Raw genomic sequence first — 20,033 nt, 5'->3', positions numbered from 1 at the left:
CCAACACTATCCCGTATGCGTGGATGTGCGGAGCGCAGCGTTTATTGTAAACGCGTTCATCTTGACGTCATCACGCAGTGTGCGTGGCTCCTCCCTTTGTGTTCAATGTCAGCCAGAGATTTGTAAACGAACCACAAATCGAACGTCTAAAAAGCCCGTGGATAAAACTGCTGTCAGTTTTCGCAAATAGTGTATCATCTGATCTGATGACTGTCCAACAACATTTAGGTGTGGTAAATATTCTGCAGTGGATTACATATATCTGATGCACATGTATTTAACTTTGGGAGCATTGTTGATTTCATTGCATAAGATCGTTAGACCACCTTTGTTGATCATTTTCATGCAATTTATTTTTAATTGATCATGGGCATGTTACACGTACGTTGTTAATGCATTGTTATAATACATAATAAGTCCACTTTAACTGAAATGTTTAATCACACAATACTTTCATTTCAGATATGACACCTAAGCGTGGCCTCATCACCGACACGTATAAGGTTGTAAAGAAAGCAAGGAGAGGTGGCAAGAGAGACAAGTCTCCTACGCCACCAAGAGCAGGTGGGACAGTGTGCATGTGCATATATAAATAAAATTAGATGTATGCAAAGTGAATTGGTTTGGTATCCCTAAACTGGAGCATGTTTTGTAACTATGTAACAAACATGTTATTACTACCCAGAGCCTGAGCCCCCACAGCTGAGTGAAAGAGAAAAAGATCTACTGGAGCTGAAGAAGTTTGATTTGGACTGGAGGTTCGGACCATGCACAGGTACTGTAAGCCATGCCTTTTATCAACCATCATTCATGTGCAAGTTTGCAGGATGCTGTTTATTTAGTAAATGAAAACCATGTCCATGTTATTTATATTTATCCAACATACATCTGTATATAACAGATTTGTATTTGTATATTATATATGTGTGTGTGTGTGTGTGTGTATATATATATATATATATATATATATATATATATATACTGTCTTTTTGTGTATTTCTATATATACTTATATATTTTCTATTTACTTTTTATTTTTATTCTATTTTTTAATTATTATCTCTGTCTTGTTGCTGTATTGTTTGTGCACTGGAAGCTTCTGTCACCAAGACAAATTCCTTGGCAATAAAGCTCATTCTGATTCTGATGTTATTCCTTATGTGGCTTCTGTATTCTGTATTATACAAAACTGAAAACTGTCAGTCATCACTTAGAGGTCTTGAATTCATGCATCACAAGCTTCGTCCATGTGTGTGTGTTTGTGTGTGGGTGTGTGTGCGTGTGTGTGTGTGTTAGGGATCAGTCGACTGCAGAGATGGGAGAGGGCCGCACTGCATGGGTTGGATCCCCCACAGGAGATTAAAGACATTCTACTGAAGGAGAAAACTGACCGAGAGTACACACAGAGGTATCACGAACACACACTCATATGGTCTCACCCTTTTATGCATGCAGAAAGAAACAGAACAAGTCAAAACATGTGTCACTATACCTTTCATTCTGTATGTGTTTCAGTCTCTGGTGTGACTATCCACTCTGAAGAACAGGGAAAAAGGCAGAATGTGGTGGAAGGAAAGAAAATACTCATTGTTTTTGATTGTTTGACATTTTGTACTATGTTTGACCAGTTACACTACATTTTATTAAAAAAAGAAATGTATGCAAATGCTATTAATGTTGATTCTTCCTTAACAATGGTTGTACTTTGTACTGTATCTGCCACACACATTCTTATGTCATATGCATCTCATTAGTAGTTATATACTGTAACTGTGTGGTCTTTTTAAAGGTACAGTAACCTTGAGGAAAATCTAGTTTGATTTCAGTGGTTAATATAAAAACACCTACACTCACTGAACACTTTATTAGGAACACCTGTACACCTACTTATTCATACGATTATCTAAACAGCCAATCATGTGGCAGCAGTGCAGTGCATAAAATCATGCAGATACAGGTCAGGAGCTTCAGTTAATGTTCACATAAACCATCAGAATGGGGGGGGAGAATGTGATCTCAGTGATTTCAACCGTCGCATGATTGTTGGTGCCAGACGGGCTGGTTTGAGTATTTCTGTAACTGCTGATTTCCTGGTATTTTCATGCACAACAGTCTCTAGAGTTTACTCAGAATGGTGCCAAAAACATCCTGTGAGTGGCAGTTCTGTGGACGTAAACGCCTTGTTGATGAGAGAGGTCAGACTGGTTCGAGCTGACAGAAAGGCTATGGTAACTCAGATAACCGCTCTGTACAACTTAGAGTGAGCAAAATGCAAAAATCGAAATGCACAACATGTCAAAACTTGAGGCAGATGGCTACAAAAGTAGATGACCACATCGGGCACTTTATTAGGACCTTAGTGTTCCTAATAAAGTGCTCAGTGAGTATACATTTTTAGTACATAAACCACATACATGACATAGAAGAGTTTCAGAAGTACACAAAAAAATGGTAAATAGTAATGTGTTTTAGGATTTTATGTCTGTGACCACTTGTTAGACAACTCAGTAACACTTTACAATAAGGTTCCATTTGTTAACATTAGTTGATGCATTAGGTATCATGAACTAACAATGAACGGTATATTTTTTTGCAGCGTTTATTAATCTTTGTTAATGTTAGTTAATAAAAATACAATTGCACATTGTTAGTTCATATTAGTTCATAGTGCATTAACTAATGTTAACATATACAGCTTCTGATTTTCAAAGTGTATTACTATATGTTGAAATTAACATTAACCAAGATTAATAAATGCTGTAAAAGTATTGTTCATTGTTTGTTCATGTTAACTAATGCTGTTAACGAATGGAACCTTATTGTAAAGTGTTACCTACAATTGTTTGCATAAAAACAAAAGTTTGCATAGAAATAACATTAATTTGTGCATTTCTAACTGTTAAATTAGGCTTTACTTTAAAACAGCCTTGAGCTGAACACACTCAAAACGGTGGAGATGATTGTGGACTTTAGGAGGAACACCCTAACACTGACCCCCCTCACCATTCTAAACAGCACTGTGGCAGCAGTGGAGTCATTCAGGTTCCTGGGCACTACCATCTCACAGGACCTGAAGTGGGAGACCCACATTGACTCCATTGCGAAAAAGGCCCAGCAGAGGTTGTACTTCCTTTGCCAGCTGAGGAAGTTCAACCTGCCGCAGGCGCTGCTGATACAGTTCTACTCAGCGGTCATTGAGTCTATCCTCTGCACTTCAATAACGATCTGGTTTGGTGCAGCTATGAAATCGGATATCAGAAGACTACAAAGGACAGTTCGGACTGCTGAGAGGATTATTGGTTGCCCCCTGCCCCCCCTACAAGAACTATACACTTCCGGAGTGAGGGAAAAGGCTGGAAAAATCACTCTGGACCCCACTCACCCAGCCCACTACCTTTTTGAACTGTTGCCTTCTGGCCGACGCATCAGAGCTCTGAGCACCAGAACCGTCAGGCACAGGAACAGTTTTTTCCCCCAGGCTATCCATCTCATGAACAGTTAAAACTGGCCCTTTGAGCAATAATTAATGTGCAATACACAGCTTAGTCTTTTTATATTATCCAACACATCCTACCTCTTCTGCCATTACATTCCCTTGCACTGTACATAACCGATTTGTATTTTGATTTGCACTACATATGTGTATATGTATGTATGTATGTATGTATGTATGTATGTATATATATATTCATACGTGTATATGTATGTGTGTATGTATGTGTGTGTATATGTATATATGTATATGTGTATGTATGTATATATGTATGTGTGTGTGTGTGTGTATATATATATATATATATATATATATATATATATATATATATATATATATATATATATATTGTCTATTGTGTATTCTATATATACTTTTTTCCTTTCAATATTTATCTATTTTTCATTCAATTTTAATTATTTTTTAAAAGTCTTGTTGCTGTTTTTGTATTGTTGTGTACTGGAAGCTCTTGTCTCCAAGACAAATTCCTTGTATGTGTAAGCATATTTGGCAATAAAGCTCATTCTGATTCTGATTCTGATTAAGGCATATGTGTAAGGTATCTACACTGTAAAAAATGATACCCCAAAGAACATGCTTCATGTGGTAACATGATAATTAACTGGTTTGTTTCAAGTAAAAAATATTATTTAACAACACAGAATCAAACTGAATACATTAGATTACACCAATAAAACTAATTTGAACGTTTAGCAGTTGAAATAGCTCATTAAGGTAACAAATTCAGGTTACCACTTTTTATAGTGATAAGATGAATTACAGCAGCTTCTCAAGAAAGAATGATATTAATTAGCAACAGATATTATGGCAAATAATTATGGTAGCAATTGAAATAGGTCAGATCCCTTTCCACCCCGTCGCCCTTGACGGGAATTTCTGTGCTAACTTTCAAGACCATGTGGATTATTTGTGTTTGAACGAATTCGGTGCAAAAGAACAAGAAGACTGCAACGGTGGGGTTGTCATATTGACCTCATATTGTACAATAATGACCCAGTATCCTTGGCTAGACTTGTTTTCATTGGCTCTTTATCGCGTCACTTAACATTACCGTGGCCTAAATGGTTTATATAAATGTCAAATGATTCGGCGTATGCTGTCGCATGCAACGGTCACTGGCTAAGCAGAACGCTACAGTGCGGGTGGAAGCCCCGCCCTCCTGCAGCAAGAGATAGAAGGCGGGATTATCAAAACGGGAATGAAAATGATTTGTCAGTCCATCCGTCAAGATGATATTCTGATTGCTCATTGGCTGCAGAGCTCCTACGGTAATAAAGCACCTACGGTAATAATGTCGCCCAGTGACCTAGTATTAAATAAAGCGACGGTTATGTGGATAGCGCAGGATTAATGCGCACGCCATCGGCTTCGCAGTTTACTACCGGCAAAGTAAACATTCAGCAAGGCTTGATTGACAGCGTCGAAAACTCCAAAAAGCAGTCGTGATTCATTTTACTGTGGATTCTTTCTGTAGAATGTTCCGGATCATGCTGAAATCAGCAGGACATCGCATAGCAGAAAACCATCGTTTGCCTTGAACAGCGCTGCAGCGCTCTCTCTCGCTCTCTCTCTCTCTCTCTCTCTCTCTCTCTCTCTCTCTCTCTCTCTCTCGGCCCTGTTGGATTTGAACAGTAGATATAGATCGATCTACAATACAACACAGCATTGTCTTATTTTTTGGGATATTCTCTCTTGTCGCAAGGTCAAGGTTTGTCAAGGTTTATTATAACGGAAGGTATTGGTTTGCAGAGGACTGAATTACAGTTAAACTGGTGAGTAAATTGTTGTCAGCATCATGCTGTGTCTGATATAACAGTACAGTAAAATAGAGAGGGAAATATCGATCACTGTGCCTGTAGGATCGGTCATTTTTAGATGGGATCTGATCAGCGGTGTGTGCGGATTTTGCCCAGTCAGCTGACAGACAAACTTGACAACAAAATAAACAATTCACGGTTTAAAATGAGTCTCTGTTGTTTACATTTTAACCTTAAAATGAGCCACGCCGCAAAATGTTATGGAAACACTTAGTCTCTTATGAAATTAAATTGCATGCGTCTTTTAATGCCGTTAAATATAAAATAAAAATATATTTTCCTATTAAAAAAAAAAAATCACCAGAATAATTTGCAGGTAACAGGTTCGCATCAGGTGTTATTTAGGCAAATAACTGGACACACACACGTTTGTTTATCATTGTTACACAGTCCCGTTTTGTAAAGATACTGTATACATGCACTCAGTAATTATTATTATTATTATTATTATTTATATGTCGTCGTGGCTGCAGAATCATTCAAATAAAATAGTTTTCAGTGAACGATGCCGTTGTAGAAATTTACGTTTTACAGTCAGCCATGATTAATTTAATCCACGAGAGAAAGTGTCCGATGACAGGGCGGTTACTGAGATTAAGCAAATATTGTTCGACTGGTCATGTGATCCTAACATGGCGGCTCCCATGAGGTGACCCTCTCCATGTATATTTAAACAGCTTTTATAAGGTTACTGATATGATTGGAGTCTTTATCTCATGTGAGCAGTCATGGTTTTGTACATATATTTCAAAATTACAATTCATTTCTTTAGGAATAGCACTTTAAAAAAAATAAGGAAACACATTACTGAGTGCTCCTTTAATACTGAAAGTTAACTTAAAGGAACATTCCGGGTTCAGTACAAGCAAAGCATTTGTGGCATATGCTAATGCTAAAAAAAATTATTCCGACTTTCTCCTTGTTTATTTAAAAAAAGCAAAAATGGTGGTTTAAGTTGGAGCCGCCCCATAAACAATAAAGGAATATGCCTGATTCAACACGAGTTAAGATCAGTCGACTCCACTTGAGCATAATGTTGATTACCACCAAAAATTATTTCGACTCGTCTCTCCTTTTCTTCAAAACAAGCAAAAATCGAGGTTACAGGGAGGCACTTACAATGGAAGTGAATGGGGCCAATTTTTGAAGGGTTTAAAGGCAGAAATATGATGCATATAATTTTATAAAGGAACTTACATTAATTCTTCTGTTAAAAATCATGTATTATTTGAGCTATAAAGTTGTAAGTGCCATTGTAAGTGCCTTACTGAAACCCAGATTTTTGCCTTTTTTAAAGAAAAGAGGGGGCAAGTAAAAATAAATTTTTTTGTCAATATTAATCAACATTATGCCACAAATGCTGTCGAGCTTGCTCAAACAGCTTGTATTGAACCTGGAACATTAATTTAAGAATGTTCACAGAGACCCGCATGGAAATGTAAAAGTGTTTTTTTCTCCTGTAGGGATGGACAATGCCCATACTAAGACGGTTGAGGAGGTGCTGGGATATTTCAGTGTCAACGAGACAACGGGACTGAGCTCTGAGCAGTTAAGGAAGAGTAGGGAACGATGGGGCACGAATGGTACTGTATATTACTCTGCAAATGCACAACCTAACAAGCATCACTTATGCCAACATGCAGACACAATACAGCATTTATTACTTGTCATACAAGTGATTTGTGCAATATGAAAAACAAATATGTAATGATGAGATTTAATTTAACCTTATACCTTTTCCTTCTGCCCATATTTCTTTTATTTTGCTCCAATCTGTGCCACAGAGTTACCTGCAGAAGACGGTGAGACATTCCTCTGGGTGTGTGTAATTATTAGCATAGCTTTCATCATATTGTCTGTGCTGAAAACCTCTCTGAGCTTACCTTGGTTGCATGGGGGATGCTAGTTGTGTAGCTAATTGGAGTTATTATTGGATTCCCTTGAGGAGGTTTGTAGAGGTTTTCATTCGCTTTGTTGCTGTACGAATGTCACTTAGATTAAATGTCACTTAGAAATACGGTACTTGTTGAGGTTTTCAAAGGTTTTTGTTTTCTGTATGTTATTAGTCACTTCATGGAAGGTGATTTTGAAACTTTGTTGATACTCCCATAAGTGACCGGGTGCCTCTCTTTAAACTGTGTCCTCTTTGTTTGTGTGGTATGTATTTACAGGGAAGTCACTATGGGAACTTGTTCTGGAACAGTTTGAGGATCTGCTTGTTCGGATTCTCCTTCTTGCGGCCTGTATTTCTTTTGTAAGTATAAACAGAGACAAAATAAGTGGAAAGAGTTGGACCACTTGTAAAAGAAATGAATGGATTGAATAGTAATGCTTAAAGGGGTCATGAAATGCTCTTTTTTTATATAGTTTTATTATCTTCCCTAAGGTCCACTGATAATCTATAATAATATATATATATTTTTTTTTGCATTAAAACATTTAGTAATATATGATACATTTCCACCCTGTCTTTGGCCCTCTGTCTGAAAACACTCGGTTTTGGCATAAGCGCCTCCTTTAAACTTCAACATAAACGCCCACTGTTCAGACTGGCTAACATCGTTCAGCTCCTCAAATTCAGCCATTTTTGAAACTCAATCTGAGGATAATGAACAAGCTCCACAACATTATAAAACAAAACTTCAGGTGTTACACATAATGTAAATCTAATGCATTGCATTTCAATATATTAAACTGTTCAACTCAAGCTCAACTGTTAACATTTACACCCTATCTACACCGGACACGAGAAAGCTATAGAACCCATTATAATCAATGATGCTGTCTACCGTGGAAGCATCTGTTGCGGCGCGTCACGTTGCGCCAACAGTAAACAGATTTCAGGTTCCATTTTGCGCTGCACATGCTGGTGCTACTACTGGCAACAACACAAATAAACAGTTTAGAAAGTTTGTGTCTACGGACACTCACGGTGTAAACAGGATATCAGCACCATAAACTATCAAACAGTCGTGACATTTGAAATATTCAAGAATGGAACTGTTTACTAACTGTTTTTAACTGCCCCATCTTTCAATAACAGTTCCTGTGCAAAGCTTGAGTCGTATTAATACTGGTTCACAAGTAATCCATACTGATTGCGGAAAAAATCCATGCTGAAATATGCTGAAGACACATCCAGTTTCCAGTATCATCCTGCACATTGCCGGAAAGGCATCTAAATGGTCAAAGACATCCATCCAGCGCATATTTTCATACACCAACAATTAAAAATAGCGCAGACAGGCGAAAGAACACATTCATGACCCAGCAAGAGGCAACAGCTGAATGACAGATATTGATTCTCCTCTTAGGAGTTTTAACTTGATACCACTTCTTTTAAAAGCGACACATGTATCAATAAAATATCTCTCTCTCTCTGTGAATCCAGTGGGCGGGGCCAAGGATGCGATGTTTAAGTAGGCGTTAATGTTTTTGAGCTGTAGAGGTGGTCATGAATTAATGTACCCCAAGTGACGTAGGGTAGTCATGGAATTAGAGAACAAGGCATTTTTGCAACTTGATTTCAATAAATGCTTTTATTGCATTGGGGATTAAGTTTTGAGTTCTGAAATTTACAATATGTTTTTGTAGTAGAAAGACCTTTTATATGTCAAAATATCAAGGAAAATTTGATTCCTCATGACATGACCTCTTTAATATGGCAGCTATAGGAATGAAAGTCCTGCCTTTCAGTTAAAAGAGCCAATTACCTTTTTTATAGGGGCATCGCTATTTGTTTACTCCAGAACACACATTATTGGACCAGCCTAAAAAATAATTTTTTTAGCATGATTTGAGCTTAAACAAAATTGATGATAACTTTGTTGCAGATTTTACTGCTGATTTTAAAATACATTATTGAAATGTAAAGGTTTTGGAGATTTCTGTCTTTCCCATTCAAGTAAATATAGAAGCTGTACTTGTATGCCTATTGCCTACATAGAAAATATCTGCATTACCAAGATGACTGCCAAGTGAACAGACTTGCCATAAATGGACTTTGGTATAAATCATAGACCATGTTTACTGTCATACACAAAACAATAACACAACCTTTTCACATTCACATATTCCAAACACACATGCCACGTTAACAGAGGACAATCTAAGAACCTCATCTCAAATCTCCATTCATACACAAATACCGCATAATATGGTTCAAAGCTAATTTCTGCACAATCATTGTGTGGAAATTAAAAACAGTTTACATTATGCTGTTTCCACAGCTCTGACAAACTATTGCACTGTCCATGTTTTGTGTTTCATTCTCACATCTCAAATCTCTCTCGCTTTCAGGCTCTGGCCTGGTTTGAGGAAGGTGAAGGAACCATCACAGCCTTCGTAGAACCATTTGTCATCCTTCTTATTCTCATTGCGAATGCCATTGTAGGGGTGTGGCAGGTATAGCCTGTAAATTGTTAGATATGTGTTAAATGTGCTGAAATTAACCGGGCTATTTGTTAAAGGGTGGATTTATTTTTAGGAAAGAATAATCCTAAAATAATTCTAATGTAAGACAGTTTGAACTTGCTATTTGAAACTGACATGCAAAACCACTTCTAATAAAAATAAGCATTTGTTTAACTGGACTTTTAACCAAAAAACTTTTTTTACTAAAATAAAGCCCTTGTAATACAATACAGATTTGTCATTGTACCAGGAATTACTGCTCATTGTGTGTATGTGTCTGTGTGTTTTTAGGAGCGTAATGCAGAAAATGCCATTGAAGCACTAAAACAATATGAGCCTGAGATGGGGAAGGTGTACAGACAGGACAGGAAGAGTGTACAGAGGGTCAGAGCCAGAGACATTGTACCTGGAGACATTGTGGAGGTGGCAGGTAATCAGAATGTGCCACAATATAATGCATTTAATGACAGACATTTGTTCATTGGTTTCTGACATTTGGTATTTACACTCACTGAGCACTTTATTAGGAACACTTGTACACCTACTTATTCATGCGATTATCTAATCAGCCAGTCGTGTGGTAGCAGTGCAATGCATAAAATCATGCAGATATGGGTCAGGAGCTTCAGTTAATGTTCACATCAACCATCAGAATGGGGAAAAAATTTGATATCAGTGATTTCGACTGTGGCATGATTGTTGGTGCCAGAAGGGCTGGTTTGATTATTTCCATAACTGTTGATCTCCTGGGATTTTCACGCACAACAGTCTCTTGAGTTTACTCAGAATGGTGCCAAAAATAAAAAACATCCAGTGAGTGGCAATTCTGTGGACGGAAAAGCCTTGTTGATGAGAGAGGTCAATGGAGAATGGCCAGACTGGTTCGAGCTGACAGAAAGGCTACGGTAACTCAGATAACCGCTCTGTACAATTGTAGTGAGCAGAATAGCATCTCAGAATGCACAACACGTCAAAACTTGAGGCGGATGGGCTACAACAGCAGAAGACCACATCGAGCACTTTATTAGGACCACAGTGTTCCTAATAAAGTTCTCAGTGAGTGCATATGCTGATTTATTTGTAATTATGTTGTAATTGTATTCTGTAATTTTTGTGCTACTAGAAAAGAAAAAAGTAGGTTAAGTTTAAAAGGTTATTCCTGGAGATAATTTTAGGACATTGCTGGACAAAGTTAGCCATGTACTGATAGCTTGTATAAGTCAATCAAAACTATCTGCCTAGCGCTGATATCGCAGAGACTACAGATGTAGTAAGAAGATTTTCTCAAGAAAAAAGACAGTTGTTCCCACAGTTCAGCGAAATATTGTCAAATAGATTTGTTTGCCACTGTTTAATGCTTCCCAAATAATGTTTTATGGCAGAGCGATACTCTGATCTAACGACTCACACGAGATTGCTGCCCAAACCATCACAAGTCCCCCACCATATTTAAAAACTGGCAACTGACTGTGTGGATTGAAGGCATTCTGTGGCTTTTCTCCAAACAAATCCATTCTGTATGTCTGGAAAAAAAAAAAAAATTCCATTGCATTGGTGTTTGGGTTTTATGCTAGTTACACCAGGTAATTTTTGTGCGTTGATAAAAAGAGTTTCTGATTGACAGGACTACCATACATTCCAGGTTTACAAATTCACAGAGGTTCTGATTAAATTCTGTGCATTTTTGAGAAATATCTAACCATCATTGTTGGTGAGCTTTTGAATTGCTGCCACTGTTCTTGTCCGCAATCAAGTTTTGACTACTGATGCATGATATATTGTGACCATATATTTTAGACATTTATGTTTTTAGTGTGTTTTAATTTTTGTTACGTTACAAAGTAGCAAAGATTTATAAATTGGCCATTTATTGGTTATCAGTCATTATGATAATTATCAACTTTCAGTATTGGTGCATCCCTAATTTTGGCATATGTTGTCATCTTTGGAGTCTGTGGGGACACATCGGGTTGTCTTGCAGTCTTGGAAACTGATGCATCTGCAATTGGGGCACCTGTTATTTTTGTCTTTGGAACTCTGTTAGTTGCCTCATGTTGCTTTGAAAACTCACATCAAAGTTCTAATTGTGTGACCTCATTTAAAGCTGGCACTTACTGCTAATTGGCAATCAACCTAATTTTATCCTCCTTTTGGTCACATTTGTAATTTAAATTTGGTTACTTCAAAGTAAATCTTCTTATCCATTTAAAAACATACATGTACAGTGTTGGGTGTATCTGATTATGGAGTAATTAGTTACTGTAATCTAATTACTTTTAAGTAAAAAAAGTAGTGTAACACATTACATTTTAAATTCTTATCAAATTACAGTTACTGACTTTCAATTAAAGTAATTACTTTTAAGTATATTGTTTGCAATAGAGTAATATGTATAATACATTTAAAATATGAATTCATGTGTACGTCTGTTAGCGTTTCTGTGACAGCTGAAGTGTGTGACAACGAATCAAGAGGAAATATAGACATTTTGAATGAGAGGAAAGCCAAAAACCTTTCTAGAAAAAGTAAATTAGAAAGTAACTTAAAAGTAAAATAATTAGTAATGTGATTACCTTTTAGATTAAGTAATCAGTAATCTGATAAAATTTTTAGAGAACTAATCAGTAATTTGTAGTAGATTACTTATTTTGAGTAACTTATCCAACTCTGAATACGTACATACATATATTCATCTGAAGCCATTTCTGAAGTTTTTTTGTGGTCTTTAGTATCAGATTTGACAGAAAGGGTTAAGGCACAGTCTCTGAATTCTCTTGGCCCGCCACTCAAAGGTCTATTCTTAGAATCCCATAGCTAATAAATAAAAATAAGGTTGATGTCCTTTTTTTGCATCTTTCACCTGTATCTTGACTGACATTGGTTTCTAAAGATAGATTTCAATGTATGAGGTGCTAATCAGCAGTGTTGTTGTTAAACAATCAGAGATTCACTGTAGCAAAATTGACAATTAAAATATCCTTTTTTTGTGTGTGTTTTTTACAATGTTTTTTTTTTTTTAATTTATTTTTTAAAAATAATTTTTATGTTTAGTGATAGAAATATAGCAAAATCCCCAAAAATGTAAACTTACATAAATATGAGACAATTTTTCTAAATGTTGCAGAAATGCAACAGTGAGCCTTAGTGGTCAATATTTTTTACAATAATTCACACAACAGAACTCATTCAGTAAATCATAGATAACTATTTTACTAATTACTTTTGATGTAGCCTAATAAAACTTCAGAGAGTGTCAAAGGGCCGCTCTAAACATTTTGATTATAAAATATTCAATATGTTTGAATATTATATATGTTTAATAATATATATAGATATTTTAAGTATAAAGAGAAAAAAGTAATAATCTAAGAATGAGGTCTGTTGCAAGATTCTTTGAAGAAGCACTAATTATGTTTTTAATTCATATTCTAAGCCAGTGATGCAAAATCTTGCCCTCTTTTTCCCTCCAGTTGGTGATAAAGTCCCAGCAGACATCAGACTGACCTCCATACGCTCTACTACTCTCAGAGTGGACCAGTCCATCCTAACAGGGGAGTCTGTATCCATCCTGAAACACACAGACCCAGTGCCTGACCCACGCGCCGTCAACCAGGACAAGAAAAACATGCTCTTTTCTGTAAGACTTTGCAGAACTGTGTGTGTGTGTGTGTTTGTTAAATACTTTTAGTTCTCATTTAAAATGAGTGTGGCTTTTTTGTTTGTTTTCAGAGACAATATGCTTAATATATATCAGTCCATGGCCCCTGTACAGTGAGTGCATTGACCCCCAGGGGTCCAAGAACCCTGGTTGATAACCCTGGGTGTGTGGTACTGGATTATGTCCAGCCCTGTGTTGAATAAAACATCACCCGTATTGTTTAGTCATCACATCACACAAGCTTTGAGCTCTTCAGTGGATAATGACCAGAGAGTACAAGCTTCAAAGACTCTGCTGAGAAAGTCTAATAGATGTCTGGCCATTTAAGGACAGCAGTAGACAGAAACACAAGCAGTGACCTGAAGGATCTATCCAAAATGAGTAATGAAACAAGCCTGGTGTTTTTTTAAATTTTTTTTTTAATCACTTTAATCACTTACATTTTTTAAATACTGAATATATTTTTGTTCCTATGACAAAGGCCATTTTGTCAATCAGCGAACCGTGAGATGTATGAGACACTTTGTGAAACACCACTTGCCACAAAAACATCTTGAACCAACATGATTTTGTTCCTCATTATTTTGTTTTGATGGTTTTACATCAGGAATTGACCAGTAATTATGTTTATTCACTTGCCAAAGCCAATTCTGCAATTGAAAAGTGTTCATTTTAGTTTCTGGATACATCCTGATCTTGTTGTAATTACTGTTGGAGATGTAACAACTGCAGTTATTGTCACTGACAATGACAATGTTTCTCATCTCAAGCCTTTCCATGCATTTTTTAATTGTGTATGTCTGTGTATGTGTTTATGTAGGGGACAAACATTGCAGCAGGGCGAGCAATAGGTGTGGTAGTGGCCACAGGTGTACACACAGAGATTGGGAAGATCAGAGATGAGATGGCAGCCACCGATCCAGAGAGAACCCCTCTGCAGCAGAAACTAGACCAGTTTGGAGAGCAGCTCTCAAAGGTACGGATATGTTCCCTCTATTCTCTGCACTCTCTCTTTTGTTCTTTCTTACCTTTACTTATTTTGTTTCTCCAATAGCTAGGCACTTTGGCGTTGTTCAGAATAGCGCCATATTATTTTTCCAGTACACTGTAAAAATGGTAACATCTAAATGTTACATTAAGGAGCTTAATGCATTCAGGTGGATTCAGACATGATAAATAGGTATCACTTTACAATAAGGTTCCATTTGTTAACATAAGTTAAACAGCATTAGTTAACATGAACTAACAATGAACAATACTTTTACAGCATTTATTAATCTTGTTTAATGTTAATTTCAATGTATAGTAATACATTTTTAAAATCAGAAGCTGTATATGTTAACATTTGTTAATGCACTATGAACTAACATGAACTAACAATGAACAATTGTATTTTTATTAACTATCATACAAAGAGTATTAAATGCTGTAAAAATACAGTGTATTATTCATTGTTTGTTCATGATACCTAATGCATTAACTAATGTTAATCAATGAAACCTTATTGTAAAGTGTTACCGATAAATAATATTTTTTACTTCAATCAAACCCGTTAATTTAGATGTTACCACATAAAGCACATTTTTGGTAAACAGTATTTCATGCAGCGTTTATACTCTGCACAGTATGAAAATGTAATGCATGGATGGAATAGATGACTTGCTACATATGGGGTTTCTAAACAATGTTTGGGAGGAGCATGTTTATTTAATCCAACCAAAATGCTAGAGTAATCATATGTAGAGTGGAGGGATGTAGATTTTGAGCCCTGTTTTATGGACAGTGAGCCAAATCTATTTACCTTCACTTCTATTCAAGAATTACATTAACATGCAAACTATTGAATTGCCAAAATGTGCAGTATTCAGACTTGACCTTCCATTTCCAGTTAGACAAATGAACTGGAAGTAATATTAACTGATTTTTAACATCTCTTTCTTGATTGATTACTTGATCGAACTGGCAAAATATATTTTAAATAAAATTGGATTAAAAATGCAAAATAATCATATTTATTTCTGAAACATGCAACATGCAAAAGTCAACAATATAGCACACGCTTATCATTTCTTATACTACGGGTCTGTTGAATGCTTGATTCTAACTGGTTGACAGATGTTCTAAGGTGTGCAATTATTTTTGAGTTAACGCACAGCTATGAAGAAGTTCCAGGTCTTAACCGCATAACGGTTCCATATCACTTCGCCAAATTATTTAAGTTATACAGCCGTACAGGCTACCACAGCAAAATAATCATATAAAACAAACACATTGGTTAAAGGTGCTGTAAGCGATTTAAAAAAAAATGTATGGAAAGGTATGCAAAAATATTCCTACTCCCTGAAAGCTATTAATGAAATAAGTGTCATGAGATATCTCACCGGTCTCTGTGACAGCTTTAGACTCTGTAAACAGTCAAACACTTTCTGTCTGTCAATCATTTTGCGCGTTCTCATAGTATTGTAGTTGCAGCAAATTATTAAGGCATAATGCATTTTTATGCCATGTTGCTCATAACAGTTGTCAGTTGAGGGCACTATTTTGTTGCTGTTGTTTTTTTTAACAACCATTTCTGCTCTCAATAAAGCTCATTTTGGTATCTTTGGAGTTCGGCTTTTGGAAAGAGGGGGTGTGGCTAATCCAATAGCTCAGTCTCGTGGAAGTAGAATGGCTGAAATCGCTTACAGCACCTTTCAGTAAATCGGATAAGGATGATAAACAATGTCTATAATATCTTACATTTATTAAAATTTTACTTGGAAAGTGCCCTTGCGCTCCTACTCTCTTTTTCTCTTACACACACCAACACTCAAACGCTGACAAACTTACATACAAACACACACAGACACATAGAGGCTTGTGTCGCGACCAACAAACAGACACTTGATGTCAACACACCCCTGTGACTTGATCGATACAACAGTTTCTATATAATCCAAAATAACTATTTATATCTGTGGAAAGCACCCTTGCGCTCCCCCTCTCTTTTGCTCGAACACACACTCTCACACATGGACACACAAACATACTGTAGAGCAACAAATAGGCTTCATATCATCATTGCGACTCAGTGGGGTTAACTTGTAAACAGTTGTTTAGCAACAGAAAAGCGACAATAATATGCTGCTGCTACCGATGTAACTGCTGACGAGAGCCGCTGCAAACACAGGTAATCTCACGTGATCTCTCTCAGTTTCTCTCTCTCTCCCTCTCTCCCGCTCACACGCACACACACACACACACACACACACACACGCACACACACACACACACACACACACACATTGGTGTGGCTATCCATATGAGGACTCTCCATAGACATAATGATTTTTATACTGTACAAACTATAGATTCTATCCCCTAACCCTACAACTAAACCTAACCCTCACAAAAAACTTTCTGCATTTTTAAATGTTCAAAATAAACATAATTTAGTATGTGTTTTTTTTTTTTAAGTAATTTGAATTATGGGGACACTAGAAATGTCCTCATAAACCACATTTATAGCATAATACCCTTGTAATTACCATTTTATAACCTAAAACAATGTCCTCGTAAACCACTTAAACCTGCCCACATACATACACACACACACACACACACACTACTGTTTTACTCCAATAAGTGCTTAACAACAGCACAAGTCTCTGTTGCTAGTTCAAATTTTTTTATTGAGTGTGGATTTATCCCCTTTTCTCCCCAATTTGGCATGCCCAATTCCCAATGTGCTCTAATTCCTTGTGGTGGCGCAGTGACTCACGTCGATCCTGGTGGCGAAGGACGAATCTCAGTTGCCTCCACTTCTGAGACAGTCAGCCCACGCATCTTATCACGTGGCTTGCTGAGCGTGTTACCACAGAGAGCGTTAGCGTGAGTGAAGGCTCACGGTATTCACCGCGGCATCCATGCACGCTTCACATCGTGTCCACATTACCACCTTGGAGTGTGCATTATTTTTCAACAATTCAGTGGGCATATTACTTGAACCGAAAAACTATAGTAATTGAAAAACTATAGTAGTTGACAAAATACAGTATACGGGAGACCAGGGCTAGCTGTCACACTTTTACTCAAGTAAATATTTTTCAGGGTAGGTTTTTTTTAAAGTCAGTTTCTGCATAGACATTTACAAGTTGAAACATTTTCATCGTTCTTGCCCAGGGAAAAAGATACAAATCATTGATCACACGTTGACCTTTGTGACAACAATATTTTGATAACACACATTTGCACAATTGGACTTTTGACTTATTGTTACTGAGATATAACCTTTGTGACAACTTCCCTGTGTGACAACTAGCCCTGGTTTCCCTTATATAGTCCAGTATTTTATTAATATAGTAGTATAGTCTATTCTGGATACACCCTCTGTGATTAATAAATAAATATAAAAAATACAGTTGCAAATAATTTCCAAACAAATGCCCAGAGGTTTTGTAGAAAGTAACTATTTTGCTTGCATCATTCTCTCTCTGTCGGTCTGAAGGTGATCACAGTGATCTGTGTGGCAGTGTGGGCTATTAACATCAGTCACTTCAGTGACCCCGTGCATGGAGGCAGCTGGCTGCGTGGAGCTGTGTACTACTTTAAGATCGCCGTGGCCCTGGCTGTAGCTGCCATTCCTGAGGGTGTGCAAATGTTACACTATTTCTTTCTCTCTGCTTTAGCTAAATGATTACAGTGTCCTTTTCTCAGGAACACTTGTCCTTCAACTATTAACCAACAGCTGCTAATATTCATATAAAATAGTATTCATATAGGCCTACAATTTGAATTTTTTTAAATCAATAATAACATTGTTTTTCATAGGAGCTTTATTTTCAAAAAAGGTTTATACTTATGAGGGTGAAGTACAGTTTGCTCCACTTGTTCTTGTAACTCACTGCTGAAGTCTTTTCTACTGTTTTACAGGTCTTCCTGCTGTTATCACCACTTGCCTGGCGCTTGGCACGCGTCGCATGGCCCGCAAAAATGCCATAGTCCGTTCCCTCCCATCTGTGGAGACACTCGGCTGCACCTCCGTCATCTGCTCTGACAAGACAGGCACTCTCACCACCAACCAGATGTCCGTCTGCAGGGTGAGAGAGATAGGGAAATATAGAATATGTAAATGGCTCTAACAGATGCATTGTGGAATATATAATATTTTAGGATTATTAACAGACATCATAAAGATCAATAACATGGAATGATACTTCTCTGTTCGAACATACTAACTGTGAGTGTTTGCATGGCTGTGCATGTGTGTTTATGTGTGTTCAGATGTTTATTGTGGACACTGTCGTGGGTGAGAGGTGTCTACTGAACGAGTTTACAATAACTGGATCTACTTACGCCCCTGAAGGAGAAGTGTGAGTTTATTTCACATCTAAAGACACTCGCTGACTCAAACACACACTCGTGGTTGCTTGCATTAAAGGGATATTTCACCCAAAAATAAAAATTCCTTTCTTTCTTCTGCTGAACACAAACAAACATTTTTAGAAGAATATTTCAGCTCTGTAGGTCCATACATTGCAAGTCAATGGTGACTAGATCTTTGAAGCCCCAAAAATCACATAAAGGCAGAATAAAAGTAATCCATATGTCTTCTGAAGTGATGCAATCACTCTAGGTGAGAAACAGAACAATATTTAAATCCTTTTTTAACACTTTCACTGTCAGAATGTAAAAGTGAAAATGGAGATTTATAGTAAAAAAAGGACACCCATACTTATCATATCACTTCTGAAGTTATGGATTTAACCATTGGAGTCGTATGGATTACTTTTATGCTGCCTTTTGGTGATTTTTGGAGCTTGAACGTTGTGGTCACCATTCACTTTGTATTGTATAGACCTACAGAGCTGAAATATTTTTCTAAAAATCTTTGTTTGTGTTCAGCAGAAGAAAGAAAGTCATACACATCTGGGATGGCATGAGGGTGAGTAAATGATGAGAGAATTGTTATTTTTGGGTGAACTATACCTTTAACTCTCAGAACTAACTTGCGGTGTTCTCTTCGTACTCCGTGACTCTTCGCTTTTCCCTCATTCTCTTTTCCTAATCAATCTTTTTCTCTCACTATACCCATTATTTTCTCCTTAATTCATGCAGTCCTCCTCCAAACCCTCCCTCCCTGTGTTTCTGTCTGTTCTAGGTATAAGAATGGGGTACCAGTAAGCTGCAGTCAGTATGAGGGTCTGGTGGAAATGGCCTCTATCTGTGCCCTGTGTAATGACTCCTCGCTGGACTACAATGAGGTGTGTGCAGACATGTACACGTAACTTAGTTATTTTGATGTTATGATGCAATACAGTCCTCATTCTCTCTGATTCTTCCTATCTCACTCAAAATCACAGAGTAAAGGGGTGTTTGAGAAAGTAGGAGAGGCAACTGAAACGGCTCTGTGTTGTCTGGTGGAGAAGATGAACGTGTTTGACACTGACCTGAGAGGCCTCACACTTGCTGAAAGAGCCACAGCCTGCTGCTCGGTGAGTGTTCATGTGTTTTGGATGCTAGTACCTTGCATTGGATACTAGCTAAACCAGCAAGTAATGCATGTTATACAGTATGGCATTTACAGGACGGATTAAAACAGCTAGAGAGAGTGCAACTGATCGATGGAACACCGTTGCTAATGTACTATGAA

General features: G+C 37.1%; 2 protein-coding genes across 2 annotated transcripts in view; both read left to right on the top strand.

Annotated features, from left to right (window-relative positions):
* The first annotated feature begins 65 nt into the window (after positions 1-65).
* pold4 (DNA polymerase delta 4, accessory subunit) lies at positions 66-1,683 on the top strand. Its single transcript, XM_051703134.1, has 5 exons — positions 66-228; positions 463-564; positions 686-775; positions 1,297-1,408; positions 1,516-1,683. Exons 1-5 carry the CDS (start codon positions 207-209, stop codon positions 1,538-1,540), a joined length of 351 nt encoding a protein of 116 aa, XP_051559094.1. The 5' UTR covers positions 66-206; the 3' UTR covers positions 1,541-1,683.
* A 3,103-nt stretch (positions 1,684-4,786) lies between these two features.
* Positions 4,787-20,033, top strand: part of si:dkey-28b4.8 (sarcoplasmic/endoplasmic reticulum calcium ATPase 2) — a 44,052-nt gene continuing 28,805 nt past the window's right edge. Inside the window, exons 1-13 of the mRNA XM_051703152.1 lie at positions 4,787-5,286; positions 6,795-6,914; positions 7,116-7,133; positions 7,503-7,585; positions 9,631-9,735; positions 10,036-10,174; positions 13,215-13,381; positions 14,223-14,378; positions 17,889-18,030; positions 18,314-18,480; positions 18,665-18,753; positions 19,542-19,644; positions 19,744-19,875. Of these exons, the coding sequence (XP_051559112.1) occupies positions 6,797-6,914; positions 7,116-7,133; positions 7,503-7,585; positions 9,631-9,735; positions 10,036-10,174; positions 13,215-13,381; positions 14,223-14,378; positions 17,889-18,030; positions 18,314-18,480; positions 18,665-18,753; positions 19,542-19,644; positions 19,744-19,875 (1,419 nt within the window). The 5' untranslated portion in view covers positions 4,787-5,286; positions 6,795-6,796. The remainder of the gene's footprint in view (positions 5,287-6,794; positions 6,915-7,115; positions 7,134-7,502; positions 7,586-9,630; positions 9,736-10,035; positions 10,175-13,214; positions 13,382-14,222; positions 14,379-17,888; positions 18,031-18,313; positions 18,481-18,664; positions 18,754-19,541; positions 19,645-19,743; positions 19,876-20,033) is intronic.

This window comes from Myxocyprinus asiaticus, chromosome 7 (genome assembly GCF_019703515.2).
Source record: "Myxocyprinus asiaticus isolate MX2 ecotype Aquarium Trade chromosome 7, UBuf_Myxa_2, whole genome shotgun sequence".
Classification (NCBI taxonomy): domain Eukaryota; kingdom Metazoa; phylum Chordata; class Actinopteri; order Cypriniformes; family Catostomidae; genus Myxocyprinus; species Myxocyprinus asiaticus.
Note: the sequence above shows the minus strand (reverse complement) of the source record. Positions and strands in the feature narration are given on the sequence as shown.